General features: G+C 50.3%; 1 protein-coding gene across 1 annotated transcript; it reads right to left on the bottom strand.

Moving 5' to 3' along the window:
- Window positions 1–3: 3 nt before the first annotated feature.
- On the bottom strand, window positions 4–17,309 carry UBE2Z (ubiquitin conjugating enzyme E2 Z). The gene is made up of 7 exons (XM_041001871.1): window positions 16,921–17,309; window positions 14,956–15,028; window positions 12,716–12,903; window positions 10,555–10,666; window positions 8,696–8,808; window positions 7,087–7,177; window positions 4–1,918 (listed from the first exon to the last, which is right to left on the bottom strand). Exons 1-7 carry the CDS (start codon window positions 17,247–17,249, stop codon window positions 1,748–1,750), a joined length of 1,077 nt encoding a protein of 358 aa, XP_040857805.1. The 5' UTR covers window positions 17,250–17,309; the 3' UTR covers window positions 4–1,747.
- Between the last annotated feature and the right edge of the window lie 435 nt (window positions 17,310–17,744).

Below are 17,744 nucleotides of genomic sequence, written 5' to 3' on the forward strand. Positions count from 1 at the left end.
TCCTTCTGCCAAAACAAACTTTATTGCACCAAAAAAAGAAAAAAGAACTTCATTTATGTACAGTCAGATATAAAGACATCTCTTGGACTCCTGTGCATTCATTTCCTAAACTCAGGGTTAGGGCGTTAAAGTCAGGCTGCTATGCCAGACGCACTCTGCCCCACAGTAGGGCCAAGGAGAGGATTGTCACTTCAAAGTGGGAACACTTACATGAATGAGACAACACTGGACCCACAGACTGAGGGTATTCTTCTTGGCCCCAGCCTAGCTACAGGGATGGAAGGAAGCTGGAAGCAGGGTCCCTCTCTGAGTCCCTGTGGAGACCCAGCCTTCAGACTCCTGTTCCCCAAGCCCACCACTCCCTGTCCAATTTCATGGCTTCCTGCCCTTCCAAGGACATTTCCTTTATGCTAGGAGAGTCCCCTCACCTACAAGGCTAAGACCTTCAGAGCAGCCTTCTGACAGCAGCTGCATGATGGCTGAGTACTGACTGAGGCCCTGCGTCATATCTGGAGCCCTAACAGTTACGAATCTAGAAGTGTGGGGAGAAACCATCAAACGGGGCAAGGATGGACTCCCCTGGTGCCCAGTATGACAGGGCACCTAAAGCACATTTGTTTTTTGAGCCAACCAGCTAAAGGATCACGGCAGCTAAGTAGAGAAGCAACACAGCCAGGCAGACACCCGCTGCAGCCAGTCACAAAGAGCAGCTGGGGGAAGGGGCGCAGTCGCCAGTCTCGGCCCCAATCCCCTTTTGCTGTCTGGTTACCCTTGTGTGCCTCAAATCCCTGGGGGCTGAAATGAGGATGGGAGACTATGAGCTGGGGGACACAGGACAACTAAACGGAACACAGTAAGGAAGAGCATTGGTCTCTTCCCTGCATCTCACCCCAAGAGAACTGCCCTTGTGGTGACCAGTATTTAGGAAAATCTGCAGGAGACCATTCTGTGTAGTGGCCACAATCCCACACAGGGCAGCTGCCCATGGTGGAGGCTTTTCAAATCCGTGATTGCGGGAACAAAAAGGATCCTCAGCTTCTTGCGGTGCCTTGGTTCAGGCTGAATCACTTTTACCTTCTGTCTTACATCGTGAGAGGATGAGGACGGGGGCGGGGGATAAAGGTGCTCAGGTGCCAGGTAAAGCTTACTCATCAGCAGCCTAGACTCCACCACTGTTCCTGCTCTTTGGTCTGTCTAGAACAGTGACTATAAATTAGGAAAAAAATTATGCTGGCCCGTGCGAAAAAGGAGGGGAGAGGCAGGGAGGAGCAGGGCAGCAGGAAGCCTGGCCTCAGGGCTGAAGATGGAGAGACGACCACCAGACTGCTCTATGTGTCCCACACAGCGCCCCCACCCCACGTTTCCAGAAGTCCCATCAATCACCTGGGCAATCCCCCTCCTGGAATTACAATTTCTGTCTCCGACCTGTCCTGAAGGAGCGGGCCCCGTGGTGAGGTGTGTCGGTTGTTGCGCTGTTTCCAGAGGCCCTCACCCTGGGTGCTCCTGGACAGGCACCTTGGCCCGACGGGACAGACAGCCCCGGACGTTCTGGCGCCAAGGAGGTCAGTCAGGGAATACCCCCCACTCCCGCACCCCGGGATCTGAGCTTGCTTGGCTGCTGCCATTTTGCAGATGACGTCACGTTTGGAGGGAGACACGCAGAGCCTCTCCTTCCCTGGGGTCGGGGGAAGGGACTCTGCCGGACTCTCGGACTCTCGAGTGGGGGAAGGGGAGAGCGGAGTAGGGCCTAGACCCTTAGGCTCCCGTGCAGGTCCGTCTCTGTCCCAGACGAGCTGCTATCAGAGTCCATTTCTGCATTCTCATTATGGAGCCTCTCCAGCACTTTCTGACGAATCAGTCCCAGACGCATCAAGAGGGACTGGTAGTCGAAATGGCCCCGCTTCTCTCCAAAAGGGTCCTGTGGGGAGGAGACCGCATGATGAAAGCTTCGAGCCAGAGGGCAGGAACTCTGGGCCCGAGAAATGCAAGCTCCCCTGGGGGAAGGGGGGGGCAGGCAGATGGGGAGTTTCCCAGCAGCAGATGATGCATCTGTTTAGGAATATTAGGGCATGAAGACTGCCCCATATCAGTCCAGTTTGGGCTGACACAAAAATCTAATTTCTCAAAAGCAAGGCAAAATACAGAAGGGGACGAGGAGTGCTTTCTAGGAGATGTGGATGTCACCTTAGGGATGGGGAACACTTAGATCTTCCAGCTGTTGGTCCACTCCCCAAATGGCTGCTACAGCCAGGACTGAGATGATCCGAAACCAAGAGCCAGGAGCTTCTTCCAGATCTCCCACATGGGTGTAGGGTCCCCAAGGCTATGTTTGGCCCATCTTCTATTGTCTTCCCAGACCACAAGCAGGACGCTGGATAGGAAGTAGAGCAGTCAGGATATAATGTGGCGCCCATATGGGATCCCAGTGTGTGTAACATGAGGATTTAGCCACTAGGTTATCATCCCAGCCCAAGACTTAAGAAATCTTTTAATTCTGTTTTTTTCCATTAGCTTCTTAAAGAAGTGTTTATTGGGGCTGGTGTGGTGGCTCAACTGGCTAATCTTTCACCTGCAAGCACTGGCATCCCAGTATGTGCACTGGTTCATGTCCTGGCTGCGCCATTGCCCATCCAGCTCAGCTTCCTGCTTAGGGCCTTCCAAGGGCAGTGGAGGACGGCCCCAAGACCTGAGACCCTGTACCCATGTGGAAGCCCTGGAGGAGTCTCTAGCTCTGGCCATTGTGGCCACTGTGGAGTGAATCATTGGATGGAAGATTTTTTTTGTCTCTTCTCTCTGCAAAATCTGCCTTTCTAGCAAGAGTGGAAAAAAATTCATCTACTCAAAAAGCAGAGAAATGGAAATCCACTGATTCATTCCCAACTGCCTGAAACCACCAGGACCAGACCAGGCTGAAACCAGGAGCCTGGAACTCCATCCGAATCTCCCACGTGAGTGGTGTGGGCCCAAGCACTTGAGCCTCCACCTGCTGCCTCCTGGGACACACAGGAAGGAGCTGGATCAGAAGCGGGGAGCCAGGACTCAAACTGGCACTCAATATAGGATGCAGGTGTTCCAAACGGGCATAGGCTGCTACACACAACACCCTCCCCAACCTGAAATGATCACAACTGAGCCCGGCACAGTGGCCTAGTGGCTAAAGTCCGAGCCTTGAACGCACCGGCATCCCATATGGGGACCAGTTCTAATCCCAGCTGCCCTGCTTCCCATCCAGCTCCCTGCCTGTGGCCTGGGAAAGCAGTCGAGGACAACCCAAAGCCTCAGGATCCTGTTCCTGCGTGGGAGACCCAGAAGAGGCTCCTGACTTCGGACTGGCTCAGCTCCACCCATTGCGGCCACTTAGGGAGTGATTCAGAGGATGGAAGATCTTCCTCTGTCTCTCCTCTCTGTAAATCTGCCTTTCCAAAGGAAAAACTAACTAACTAAATAAATAAATAAAAAGAACCAGAAGAAGCAGATAGAAGATCACCTTCTCTCCTACTCTCTGTGAATCTGCCTAATAAAAATAAATCTTAAAAAAAAAAGTAAAGGGCCTGGCACAGTAGCCTAGTGACTAAAGTCCTCACCTTGAATGAGCTGGGATCCCATATGGGCATAGGTTCTAATCCTGCCAGCCCCGCTTCCCATCCATATCCCTGCTTGTGGCCTGGGAAAGCAGTGGAGGACGGCCCAAAGCCTTGGGACCCTGCACCCACATGGGAGATCCAGAAGAAGCTCAGGGCTCCTGGCTTAGGAATGGCTTAGTCCCAGCTGTTGTAACTGCTTGAAGAGTAACCACTGGACAGAACATCTTCCTCTCTGTATATCTTCATTTCCAATAAAAGCAATCTTAAATATATATATAAATACATACATATGTATGTGTGAATATATATATATATATATATATATATATATATATGAGACCAACAATGTGATTATTAAGTGTACCATTGTTTTTAGTGAATGTGGAAAAAGCTGAGCTTTATTCTCTATCTGCCCAGGGTAATCTGCAGTCAGCAGCAGGTCTAGGACTCCAGCATTCTGACTGCCAGGGCAGCACCTGGCCCTCTCCTACAGTCCTGCCCAGGGTTCTGGGCATCATCCCAAGGGCACTTAGCCTTCAACTTTGTCTATCTACACCAAAGATTTCTGAACACTATGTACAAAGACTCAACTTCCCTCAAAGTCTCAAAACTGAAGATGGCCAGGGCAGGAGATACCAGAACCTGGTTTACAATGCTCCCTCGGGGCTGTCCCTGACAGTCAGGAAAAGACCACAACCTCCCAGCTGTTCTGCTTTTCTCCTCCCTGCCCTCCCAGGTGGGTGCCAGCGGTCGGGATGCAGTCACGGTGACTAGAGCCTCACGGTTCAGCCAGGGGCTAGCCTTCCTGGCAGCTGAGCTCTGCGACCAGCTCTGAGGCTGACAGATCTCACCTTGTCCCCAGGTCCCGTCCCAGCCATCCCTCATGACAAGCGATGTGACCTTCAGACTGAACGCTGGCAATGCTGCAGGACAGCAGCCGGGAGCCTCCTGACGGGAAACGGCCTGCACCAGGTATCCCGACACATCCTCAAAAGTGGCTTAGGAGATGGGCATTGGGTGCAGTGGTGAAGGGCTGCATGGGAAGCCCACTTCCCCTGTGAGAATGCTGGGGCAAGACCTCGCCACTTCCTGCTAATACATCCTGAATGGCAGGTGATGCAAGACTAAATTTTTGGGCCCCTGCTACCTATATGAAACCGAGATGGAGGTCTGGATTACTGGCTTGGGCTTGGCCCAGCCCTGGCTGCTGTGGGCATTTCCCACCTGAAACAGCAGGTGGGAAATATGTTTTGCCTTTCACACAGATGTAAAGAAATAGGCAAACATTTAAAACAAAGTACTCAGGAAAAAAATTAATCCTGAATTAGCCTAACTTTCTGAGCTTAAACGAGACAGGTAAGTGACAAGTCAAGGAAGGAAGGATGGGAAAGCTAATAAGAACAAATTCCAGTGGAAACACAACATGCAAGGTGGTACTTCAAAAAGTTTATGAAGGGGCCTGGTGCAATAGCCTTGTGGCTAATTGCTGCCTTGCATGCGCCAGGATCCCATGTGGGCACTGGTTCAAGTCCCGGCTGTTCCAATTCCCATCCAGTTCCTGCCTGTGGCCTGGGAATGCAGTGGAGGATGGCCTAAAGCCTTGGGACCTTGCACCTGCGTGGGAATTCAGGAAGAATCTCCTGGCTCCTGGCTTCGGATCAGCTCAGCTCTGGCCACTGCGACCACTTGGGAGAGTGAACCAGTGGATAGAGGATCTTTCTGTCTCTCCTTCTCTCTGTAAATCTGTCATTCCAATAAAAATTTTTAAAAGAAAATAAATAAAAATGTTTAAAAGTTTGTGGAGGGGCAGGCAACAAGCTAATCCTCCTCCTTCAAGCACAACATCCCATCTGGGCACTAGCTTTGTATCCTGGCTGCTCCACTTCTCACCCCTCCCTGCTTGTGGCTTGGAAAAGTCCTTGGGCTCCTGCACCCACACAGGAAGAAGCTCCAGGCTCTTAGCTTCAAATCATCTCAGCTCTGGCCACTGCAGCCACTTGGGGAGTGAAACAGATGGAAGATCTTTTTTTCTGTAAATCTGCCTTTCCAATAAAAATAAATATTAAAAAAGTTTGTGGAGAAGGTATATTACAAACTACACATACATAAAAAATACTTTTTGCACTAAAGCTTTAAAAAAAAAAACCTTTATCGGAAAGGCAGAAAGAGAGACTGATTCATCTTACACGTGCTGGTTCATTCCCCACATGCCTGCAACATCACAGCGAGGCCAGGGCTAAGGTAGGACATCCCAGAACTCAGTCTCTTCTCCTAGGCAGACAGGCAAAACTCCAGTGCTCGAGTCATCACCTGCTGAGGCCCAGGATGCACATCAGCAGGAAGCTGGAACTCCAAGCGGAGCAAAGACATAAGCCAGGTACTCAATACAGGAGGCAGGTGTTCCATGTCATGTCTGCATTTAACATCTGCTCCAGAATGCACACTTTAATTCTATTTTTTGGTGAACTTTTCAATGTATCCTTGCAATTCTACTGCTGTTGAGTAGGTGGGCATAAACAGAGCACAGAAAAGCTGGCATGGTGGCACATCAAGTTATGCCTGCTTGTGACACCAGCATTCCATCAGAGTGGCAATTTGAGTCCCAGCTATTCCCTTTCCAATCCAGTTTCCTGCAAATGTGCTTGGAAAGGCAGTGAGGATGGCCCAAAGTACTTGGACCCTTATCACTGTGCAGGAGGCTAGGGTGGAGCGCCTGGCTCCTGGCTCCTGGCTTTGGCCTGGATCAGACTTGCTATTTTGGGCAGTGAAGCAGTAGATGAAGACAGCTCCTTCTGCTTCTTCCTGATGTTCGCCCTCTTAAATCAATCAATCTTTGAATGAAAGCGGGAATGGTAGAGAGGAGAAGGTGAGAAGGCGGTCAGGGGAGAGGAGGACAGAGCATGCGTGTGGTCTGGGAGGGGCTAGGAGAGACTGGACAAAGAGATAGAGAGCTTGAAGGGAACTTAGGAAATTATCTGAGTCATGCCACATCTAAGCAGGACTATTAGTAAGTGACACAAAAATACAAGAAACGATCCTCTAGGTGAGGATTCTCCTTTCTAACCAGTCAGGTCATTTTATCTGAGTCTATCTCATTTGGCCAAAAAAGAAACCTCTCCTCTAAAGTAAGCGTAATTTCTGCATTCTTATTGAAAGGGGAAGCACATGTCCCCAGTACAGATGGCAAATAAACTGGTTACCATCTTTGGAATAGCAATCTTTCAGTACATGACAGATCCATTATTTTTCTAAGTCATCGTTCTCTGGGAGCGATGGGAGCGAGGGCTGGAACTCCAAGATGACTCTCATAATCCCTGAGTGTTTGGTTTTGAAAAGCTCACAGGTCAAAAAGGGCAGGAGTTCAAGCTTAAAAGGTGGACAGGACAGGTCAGCTTCTACTCTGGAGGCCGTACTTTATGCAGGAACGCAGAAGCAAGGCCTGTGACTGGACGCACAGGGTCTGGCATGGGGCTTCTGGAACGCGCAGCAAGGGCGGCATTACCTGCATGGTCTGGCCCTGAAGGTGCAGTCGATCTTTGCAGGCCACCTCATAGAAGTCGTAATACTCGAGAAAGGACTTTTCCATCACCCCACTAGGACAAAAAGCAGAGAGTTAGAAACCTGGGAAAGAGGCAGCCCCTTTCAGGTGCAACCTTAAATGCCGAATCAAACAGCCAGAGAACCCCAGTTCGCATTTGATTCCCCACAAAGATCTTTCAATGGAAAATGCAATGGTTGACTGCCCACAGCAGATTTCCCTTACACCTTAAGGATCTACAAAGTTACAGACTGTAATACTCACCATTTAAATCTTGAATCTCAAGTTCAGCTCATGGCTTGCTCCACTCAGCTCTATTTCCCATAACCTCAAACATTAACCAAAATTCTCCTTAAAAGTTTAGCTCTTTGCTCATTCAGTTTTAGCACTTAAAAGTAGACCTCACATGAAGACACTGATTTATTATAAAGTATTCTACTTCTCTTTTGGCATGATTGTCCTGAGCTGAGCTGCTGCCTTTTTTGGGGGGTGAGAGTAGGGGTAGGGATGAACATTTATGTTAATACGTTTATTTATTTGAAAGAGTTACAGCGAGAGGGAGAGAAAAAGGGAGAGAACAAAAAGAGGCAGGGAGAGAAGAGAACGAGAGAACAGAGGAAGAGAACTGGTTCATTCCCCAAATGGCCACAATGATCAGAGCTGAGCTGGTCCAAAGTTAGGAGCCAGGAGCTTTTCCCAGGTCTCCCACACATGTAGCAGGGGCCCAAATACTTCAGGCATTATTTATTGTCTTCCAGGCCCATTAGCATGGAGCTGGGTTTGGAGCACAGGAGCCAGGATTTGATCTAGCATTGATATGGGATGCAGACCTTGTGAGCAGTAGCTTCACCCATTGTGTCACAAACCATCCCTCTCTGAACTCCTCATTAGAGAGGGAGAGACAGAGGTAGCTCTCATCTGCCAGTTCATTTCCTAGATAGCCACAACGATCATGGCTGTGCAGGCTGAAGCCAAGAGCTCCATCTGGGTCCCCCAGGTGGGTGGCAGGGGCACAAACACTTCGGCCACCTTCTGTTGTTTTTTCCCAGGCCGTTACCAGGGAGCTAGATTGAAAATGGAAAGACAGGACACAAACTGGTACTACATGGATGCTGGCATCTCAGACAGCAGCTCTGCCCACTATGCCACAACTCTGACTCACTCTCACTCCTTGAAAATCATGATTATGGAACTGGCATTGAGGTAGGTGCTGGCATCCCTCTTACGCACTGGCTCAAGTCCTGGCTGCTCTACTTCTGATCAGTGGCAGATGGCCCCAGTGCTTGAGTTCCTAAGCTACTTGGGAGACCCAGAAGAGGCTCCTGGTTCCTGATCAGCTTACTTCTGGCTGTTGCAGCCATTTGGGGAGTGAAACAGCAGATGTAATACATCTCTCTGTAACTCTTCCAAATAAGTCAGGCAGACAGAAAAAAAGGAAGGACGGATGGACGGACAAGTGTGACTACAGCTTTTCCTTTCCTCTGCCCTCCACTCCAACTTCCCCCAAGTCTCTACTGGGTGTAAGCACCTTCGCTCCCCCGGGCAGTCTAGAGTGGGCTCCTCTGACACGTACCGTAAGGGCTCTGGGCAAGGACATTTTCCTTCCATCATGTCACAGACTGCAACTCTGATGGTCTCATGCCGGATACATTCATTGTAGTTCTTGCTATCTCCTGGATGTCTTTCCTGCAATGTGACAAATGCCATAGTACCCAAGTACAAACTTTAGGTAAAGAGAAAAACTAATAGGAAAATGTCAAGATTAGTATGGGGTATGCGACCCATCATGGCACGACACCACCCCTTTCCCACAGCAGGATAGAACCGAGAACAAGTATTCACCACCCAGCCCCACCCCACATCCTTATCCTCTATTCTAGAACCTGAAATGAAGGGCCTATTCAGGTACTGATTCAGTGGAACAACAGTCAAACCTAACAGCAATGGTGGAAAGAGAAGTTCTAAATGATGCAAGGAATCAGCGTGGAAAATCCCTGGGCATCCGTAAGTACAGGAAGCTTCCTGCTTAACATTTGTCTATATGTTCCACCATCCCTGGAACAAGCATAAATCAGAAGCAGAACTTGAAACTTTCAAAAGAAAAACTTCAACTTGGGTTGAGAAAACTCAGCTGGGTGTGGGAGGGTGGCCTCCTCACCGTGATGGCTGCTTTGATTCTCTCCCTGTTCCTCCTGTCTCCAACCCAGCAATCAGACTGGCTGCTGAACACCTAGGAGATGTGCTCACACACCGCCAGCCTGCCAGTGTTCCACATCTGCACCACGGCAAAACCATGGGGGCATGGCGGGGAGGGAAACTGTAGCACTCATCCTATCAAACCACCAGGTGAACTACTAGTTTGAGATAAGACAGTGAACAGGAAGCAGGAGTGCTGAGGTCTAATGTCATTCTAAGATTTTTTTTTAAGTGGTGCAGTGGACAACAGGTGAATATATATCCTGTTAATTATTTAAGAAAGTTCTTTATATCTATTTCATAAAAAGGAATAGTTTGGTATTTCTTTTCACCTGGAGAACTGAAAAAAATTCCAAAAACACCATGGGTGTGAAAACTTGGGAGCATTAAGAAGTCAGCACTCCTGAATTTCCAAGCCATGAGACCTGACAAGCAGCTCCCTGTGCAGCCAAGGAGTTTACTGCCATCACTGCCTGCTCCTGAAATCGGGTCCACCATTTGTGCAGAAAACATGGTTTTCAGAATCATTCCTGTGCAAAAGTGTATTTATTCAGGTATATCATAGAAGAATGAGCAATGCTCACTCTGAAGTAGTTTAAAGCTTACGGTGGTCTAAGCACCAACATGAAACATATTTTGAGGGTATCACTGATACTATTTCAGTGCTCAAGAACGATTCAAAAAGGCACTTTGGGGCAGTGGTAGGGCAGTGCCAACCCAGGGTCCTGCTCTAATCAGGCTGTTCTCATGCAAGTTTATTAGCTTCTCAGAGCCACTGTTCCCTCATTTGAAAAGAGGCACGACAACATTTATCTCAGACTTAGACTTGGCAGTGTCCGGCACACTTTGCATCGCCTACTCTTGGAAAACGACCATTTTCTTTGCCCCTCTCTGGCAGTCTGGCATGCTCATGACAACTCTGCTCTACAGGGAACGGCCTCTCCTAATTCCGAGTCATTGGCCACGTGGTGTTCACGAGGGGACACTCAGAGGGGACGCTGCAGGCTTAGAACCCACTTCCAAATGACTCCACGGACCTCCACACTGCGGCTTAAGCCAAGTGAAACACATGCTAGTGTCACTTGTAAGTAAACACACTGACACTAAGCAGCATGTATGTCAGCTCCCTCTTTCCCCTACAGTGGCCAGTAAGATCTACAGAGCTACGCCAGGTCAAAGAAAGCTCTCTCCAAACCCTTAACACTGCACCTCCAAAGCTGGCCCGTGTGGCCTTACCTGTTCAAAGCCAGGCTCATTGTGGTACGGGTTCTCAGTCATCAGGGACTGGATGGAGATGAGCACGGAAGAGATACTTTGGGCTGGGCTCCAGGCTGGGCCGGTCCATGTACTGCAACACAGCAAGGGAAGGGAGCAGGGTGAGGTAGGGGCCGCGTACCTCGGGCCTGCCAGCACCACCGCAAAGTGACTCATTCTAAGCAAGTTTCTCTTTAACTACTAACATTCTAGGAATTCCCAGCTTGTCTCATCCTCACTGAATTACTCAATCGCCTAATCCCCATCTAGTGGGACAAGCAAGATAACCTTGAAGGAATTTTCTCTGGGTCAGAAAAGAAAGAATAGCTGGGGAAGGTGGAAGATGACAGCACCAAAGAAACAAGCCAGGAAAGCCACTCTAGAGGCTGTCTAAAGCTGACCTGTGTGGCTCTGGAGAGCTTATTGGTTTACTGGTGGTGATGGAGTTCCAAGAGGGCAAAGAGAAATTCAACAAAGGCACACAAGTAACTGAAGTCATTAGCGAAACGGGGTACATAAATCAGGGATCCAATTCAACATCAAACATTTCCTGAAAACTACACAACTGTCAGAGCAGGAGAGATGGTCCTTGCAGGCCAAAGGGTTTGCAAATAATACAGATCATTAAGATAAATGCCAAGATTGCTCCTCTTTCATAAGCTTGATTCAGCCTAACACAGGGGATGGCAATGTTGTATTATTTTAGCTTATTCCTTCCCTAGCTGAAGAGATGGCGCCAGGGTTGGAAGACAAATAAAACTGGGACCACAACTGGCTTCAGTGAACTGGCCCCTGCCCTTTCCCTGCCGCCCAAGTCGGCGAGTTGCCATAGGGTCACCATACCACAGGCAGCTCTTACAGCCTCCCCAACTCCTCTCCACTCTGCTTTGTTCTCCCAGGAACACTGCACCTCCTACGTCGCGGCATTAAGGATTTGGGGATTCATATCAACAGGGTCAATTCTCATTCAATTTCTTTTGTCATTAAATCAGCCCAGTATTTTGCCTAGGGGAGGAAAGGAATGAGGCTGATACAGCTAACAGAGTAAAACTAAGATGACATGGGAATTTTCTCTGGGGTCCTCGTGGTAAAATCTCAACTTCAGGACACTCCCTTCCTACCCAACAAACCTCTACCACTTTTACCCCACTATGTGACTTCGCCGGTCTTTACTACGCACAAGCGTTTGCTTAAAATTGTTTTTACATTGGTTTCATGAGGGAGAAGCTAGAGCCAACACTTTAATGAACAATTCTGCACAGAAGCAATAACCAAACTTGTTTACCACGACAAGTTTATACAAGATCCCCACTACCATCCTCCCAGCCCAATTAGGAGAGGAGGGACTTTTTTTAATGGCAAACTATCACAATCACAACAGAACACATCCCTAGATGTGAGAGTTCTAGAACAAAGAATCTTATTTCAAGCTTGTTTCAGCTTCCCACCTGCTGCAAACCTGGAAATATGTTGGATGGGAAGTTGCCAATTAAGGCAACTGTTTCAACTTCAACCTGCACTTCTCTCTACCCCAAGGGAATTCAGATCACAATCCAAAACACACAAGAAGACATTTTCATTCTGATTTTCTAACCCCCAATGGCCATCAGAATGGACTGAATGGGAACTCCTTGGATAAAATCCTCTGCTGCGTTCAGCAGAAGATATACTTAAAACTGATAACTTCCAATGGTAGAGATTTTTCATCCAATTGTTAAAACATCACAATCATTAGCACCACCAATACTGCTTGCAGAGCCAGTTGCGGAGACTCAGAAGGGAGATGCCCACAGCCCTTTTCTGTCCAGGCAAAATTGAGGCCAGCGCCCACGGGGAGTGGCTCTCAAGCTGGCAGGGGGAGGGGAGAGCACCTGCAGCACTAGGGGGCAGTGGGCCCACCTGGAGGCTGCTGATCCTATGGCCTGGGGTGGGACTCCCCAGTCGGCAGGTGCTGCTGCTGCTGCTCAGGGACCACACTGTGAGAACCACTTCATCCAACACCTCTGAATGATGGTGGACATGTGCCATCCCGGGCAGCACTGAGTTTGCACTACTACTTTCTCTTTTCTGTGGTTCCGATGAGCCGCCCTCATGACGAAGGCTGGCTCAGAGTAACCATCTGCTGCTAACAAAGAACTCTTACCCTAGAATACTCAAGCAGACTTTCCCATTGCGGTAGAAGTTGGGGTTAAACCTCACTGTGTTATTGCCCGTTGTCATCAGTTTGACCCGAGGTGGGTGGATGGGATAGTCGGGTGGACACCGAAACACGAACAGGAAGAAACCCCCTTCATAAGGAGTGTCAAATGGGCCTGTGATCAATGCATGAATCTGCAAAATAAAACCCCATCTCAAAATTGTGAGGTGACATTCCCCCACCCACCCACCCGCCTGACTTCTACCTACTACCCATGCCAACAGCAGGCACCGCTGGGCATCCATGTTCTCACCATGCAGAATGAATATCCTGTACTCAACTTACATTAGCAAGTACATATACAATTTTAAGAAAAATCTCACTATAGTGACATATCATCATAGGAGTTATATTCCAGTTACAGAACTACGGTGAAAACTCAATCTAATCAGAACCATTCTTGGTTAGGTAGTCCTTAAAACTCTGCTGAAGCCTGTCTTTCTGTGTACATCTCTATCATCTGCTATGTATAACACGTGTATAACCCTAACACACTGCTGGGTATAACACTACCAACGTGTGTAGCGTAAGCCTAGCAGCTCCAGAAATCACTATGCATTTCTCCAGAGCATGCTAAGTTTGGATTTGTCCAGGTAAACACACTGGTGATGTATGTATGTGGCACAAAGGAGAGGTAGGAGGAAAGGAAAGCACAGGACTGGAGGTCACAGCATTAGCGCTGGTAACAGTGCTGGGGGCAAGGGAGGCATATGGTACCTCAACTTACTGGGGAGGATCTACTGGTTAACACAAAACAATGGCAGCAGTCCTTAGAACACTAAATTTTGTACTCCACAAATCCCAGTTACTTTAGATTTCCACTCCTAAAGGAAAAAAAAAAAACCTGGCCTAGTACAATAGCCTAGTGGCTAAATCCTAGCCTTACATGCACCAGGATCCCATATGGGCTCCAGTTCATATCCTGGCTGCTCCACTTCCCATCTAGCTCCCTGCTTATGGGAAAGCAGCTGAGGATGGCCTAAAGCTTTAAAACCCTGCGCCCATGTGGGATACCTGCAAGAAACTCCTGGCTTCGGATCAGCTCAGCTCTGGCCGTTGTGGCCACTTGGGAAGTGAATCAGCTGATGAAAGATCTTCCTCTCTGCCTCTCCTTCTCTCTGTAAATCTGCCTTTCCAATAAAAACAAATAAATCTTAAAAAAAAAAAAAAGGATAAAAACTGAACTAACTCAGTTACATTTTCTCCTCTAAGCACTTATATCTACTTAGAATGTGAACAGCACGAGGAACAAAGACACTGTAATTCAATGCCTCAGTCTAAACTCCCCACCTTAGCCTGGCAATAATCCTAACATTTATTTTGCCATTTGGAACAGCAAATTCAACTGGTCAACATGGCATCAGTTCTGGGGCCCCAGGATAGCATAATGTGGATACCTGACAGACTAGATGTCCCAGGAAAAACTCTTCTAAGCACATAAGAAGGAAAAAAAAAAATCAATATAAAGAGAAGTCTATTCAAAATAAAAGCTATACCAACAACACAAAATGTCAACTTCCACCCTAAGTCATTTTCATTTAAATGCTCCCAGATTCAGAAACAGGGGCCTTGCCCACACCAGCTTAAGTGGAAATTCACTTTTGAGGGCAGAGAATAATGGAGAAGACTCAAAATCCACACCAGAAGAACCAGACATCACGGTCTGAAACTTCTCTGTGTGGCCAGTGAGAGGAATGGTCTCTGAGGTGGAAGAGATAGTCAGCAGTCAGGATGGAGTCTACACAAGAGACCTTTGCACCACAGACACTTCAGTGCAGCTGGCTCTCCCCCAAAGCTTCCCTGTACTGACTCACAGCATCCTAGTTCAAGTCGGGGGGAGGAGGGAGCAGGGTGCAGGGGGTCAGACAAGATGGGCAGAGTTGGGTACAACGGGCAAGGTGACCGTGTAATTTACCACCTGGACTGGAGCACTGATAGTGAAGTTGTGACAATGGGCATCAACTGGGATTTTCCAAGTCAGCCTGGGAGTGTCGGCTCTCTAACAGTCACCTGTTGCAGGCCTTGCTCCACCTCACTATGTGACCCTGGCTGAGCCACCTACTCTCTTGGGGCTTTGCATCCCTCATCTAGGTGATGAACAAGGTAAGCTGATTAATCTTCTATACTCTTCCAACTTGATGAGCCCTATTTCCCCCAAACCCTTGACTCCCCACCAAGTTACATACCTTAGTCATGTCAACAGTATCGGGTACGACGAACATTCCTGGAGGAGGCTCCTTATAAATGGACATGATATCCCTGCATAATACCAAGAGGGAGTGGGAGCAGGCGTGAGGGCAGGGAGGGGACGGGGACATCCCTTGAGTGGGACAACTGTCATCACCTCATCGAGGCCAGGGCTTGGGAAAGCGGAGCTTGGTACCACATATGTCTGTACTGTCCTGTTGGCTGAGAATCTCAGCCGGGTACTTGTCAGGCAGGCAGAGAGCAAATTATCATCAAAGGGACATTGTTTCATCAGGAAGAGGGGAGGGAAAGGCGAAAAAAAAATATCAGTGATCCCAACCGCATCAGATGTCACCCTGAAAAGCCACCTCCCATGTACTCTCACTTCCTCCCACAAGACAGCTCATTCACTTGTCACCTCCCAGGTACTACGGCTGAATGCTAAATGAGGACTTTGTAAGTAACTTGGAAGGCACAGTCAACTTCATTAAAAAAAAAAAACAAAACATATTCTACAAACCCTCTACTCCCCCATGGCCAGAGGATTCCATGAAGCAAGTGATCCATCAATAGCAAGGGGCAAGACCATCGTGGTGGTCTCCTGGCTCAAGAGAGGAACAGCCTAAACCTCCACAGGTTGGGGAGAGGAGGATCTTTCCATTATGCTGTCAGTCTCCTATCGTGAGGATGCCACGTGATGACTGCTAGTGAAGAGAGCATGTCAGGGTCATATCTCACCAACTGGAGCGGGTGAACTAAGGAACAAGGGGCTACAGAACATTGTAGATGAGGGGAAAGTCTAGGGAGGTGCTAGGGTAGCCTGAGCCAGGAAGTCATTAAACTCCAAAGTGTGTCAGGACTGTAAGACTGACAGGTGCAAAGGCATTCGAGAGTTGAGGGTCAAGTTGAAGTTGGGAGCTGGCACTCTGTCGGGCACCGTGCCAGGTACTTCACGCATGTCACATGGCTTAGTTTTGATCATAAGTTTGAAAAATAAGGAGAGAAGACAAAGGAAGGAACTTGGGAGCCTGGGAGACATCTGGATGAGGCGGCTGGGGATGGGAGGGTGGGGAGCAGGCCGGTCATCTGGAAACAGATTGCAGGATTAGCAGCAGCCCAGTAGGACTACTCTCTTGCTGTGCACTTCTGTAAAATCCATGATCTATGAAATGATACTATCGCAGATCAGTCACCCACGGAAGAAGCACAAAGCACGGAGGCCTTTGTTCCTATATTTGAGTTGAATACATTTGCTTGAGAAAAGTAAACCAAAGAATCCAGGTGAGGGGGTGGAGGAAGGAAGGTCCCTGAGTGGGCTAGTACAATCCAGAGTGTGGCCACGGGAGTGGGGGTGGGGGCTGAGTGGAGCAGGTGTGAGATCAGACAGGTGTGACACCTGGAAAACGGGTTTTAACGGAAGAGTCAGTTGAGTGAAGCAACTGAGAGCGTACAGGGGCCTCAGGGTGCAGATAAAGAGAAAGGCAGGCTACAGTTAAAAAAAAAAAAAAAAGCAAGCAAGCCAGCTCGGTCTGTTACACACTGGGCTCCACAGGGGACGAGGGAGACCCATGGGTGGGTCCCCCCCCACCCAAGGCAGCATCTGCCTGGGCCCGGATGGGGAAGGGGGGACAGGGGCGGCGCAGAGGGCGGGAAGGGGGTGTTACTGAAGCGCCACAGGGTCGGGTTTCGGACAGGGGGCCGTGGGGTGGGGGTTGGGGGGGGAAGGCGGACAGGAGGCTCCCGAGGGGCGGGGTCCGATCCGGGCACGCGAAGAGGGCTTCGGTGCTGGGGGGTGGCGGGAGAGAAGAACCTTGGAACCCCGACGCGCTCCCGGATGGCAGGCCTCGGGCTTTTGGAGCGCGGCAGGTTGAGGCGTGAGAGACACCCGGGAGGGGATGGAGGGGGGGCGGGGAAGGTCGCGCCCCGGCAGCGCGGGGCTTGCGGGAGGGGACACCCCGGCTCACCGCTTGATCCGGAGTAGACACTGCGGCGCGGTTCGCTCGCCGTCCCAGTCAGAGCTGAGCGTCGGGTCCCAGTGGCTAAGCAGCGCGGCCCCGTGGGCAGCGGCCGAGGGCGGGAGCCCGGGCAGCGGAGCCAGGCCGCTCCCCGGCCCCCCGGCCCCGCCCGCCGCCGCCGCCGCCGCCCACACATCCGGCAGGAAAGGCGGCCCGAAGCCGCCGCCGCCGCCGCCGCCGCTAACGCCAACAACGCCAGCGACGCCGCTCGCCCCGGGGCCCGCCGCCCCGGCGCCTGCCGTCGCCGTCGCCGCCTCTTCAGTCGGACTCTCCGCCATCGCTGCTTCGCTTCCGGGACTGCTCGGCAGCACGTCCGCCGACCAGAGCGGCCGCTGCTCCCCGCCCGCTCGCGCACCACCGAGAGCCGGGCCAGAGTGTCCCCACCCTCCGCTGCCACAGCCCGGGCGGCGCTGGCTCCGCCCACTCGCGCCCGGACCAGCGAGAGGTGATCTGCAAGAGCGTCCACCCTCGGTCCTCCAGGGCCGGGAGGTCGGGTGGGAGGAGGCGGGGAGAAAACTAGCGGGCCCGTGAGCGTCCCGTGCGCTGTGCCCAAGCGGTGGAGAGCCAGGTATCTGAGGAAATCTCATGTCCAGACGTTGAAAGTTTAAAGAAGCGCTGGGGAGAGAGCTAGGTCCTCCCCCCTCGAGCGAGTGAGACCCTCAGGCGTGCACCCGAGACAGGCGTGGACTTCGGGCTCCCTCTTAGGAAGAGTGGACAGTCTCAGGGCCGTTCCGGAGCCCGGCTCTGAAGGTGGACCCTTGTCCCCTGCACCC

The sequence above is a fragment of the Ochotona curzoniae genome, unplaced genomic scaffold, assembly GCF_017591425.1.
Source record: "Ochotona curzoniae isolate NIBS_2020 unplaced genomic scaffold, NIBS_Ocur_1.0 scaffold_2453, whole genome shotgun sequence".
Classification (NCBI taxonomy): Eukaryota; Metazoa; Chordata; class Mammalia; order Lagomorpha; family Ochotonidae; genus Ochotona; species Ochotona curzoniae.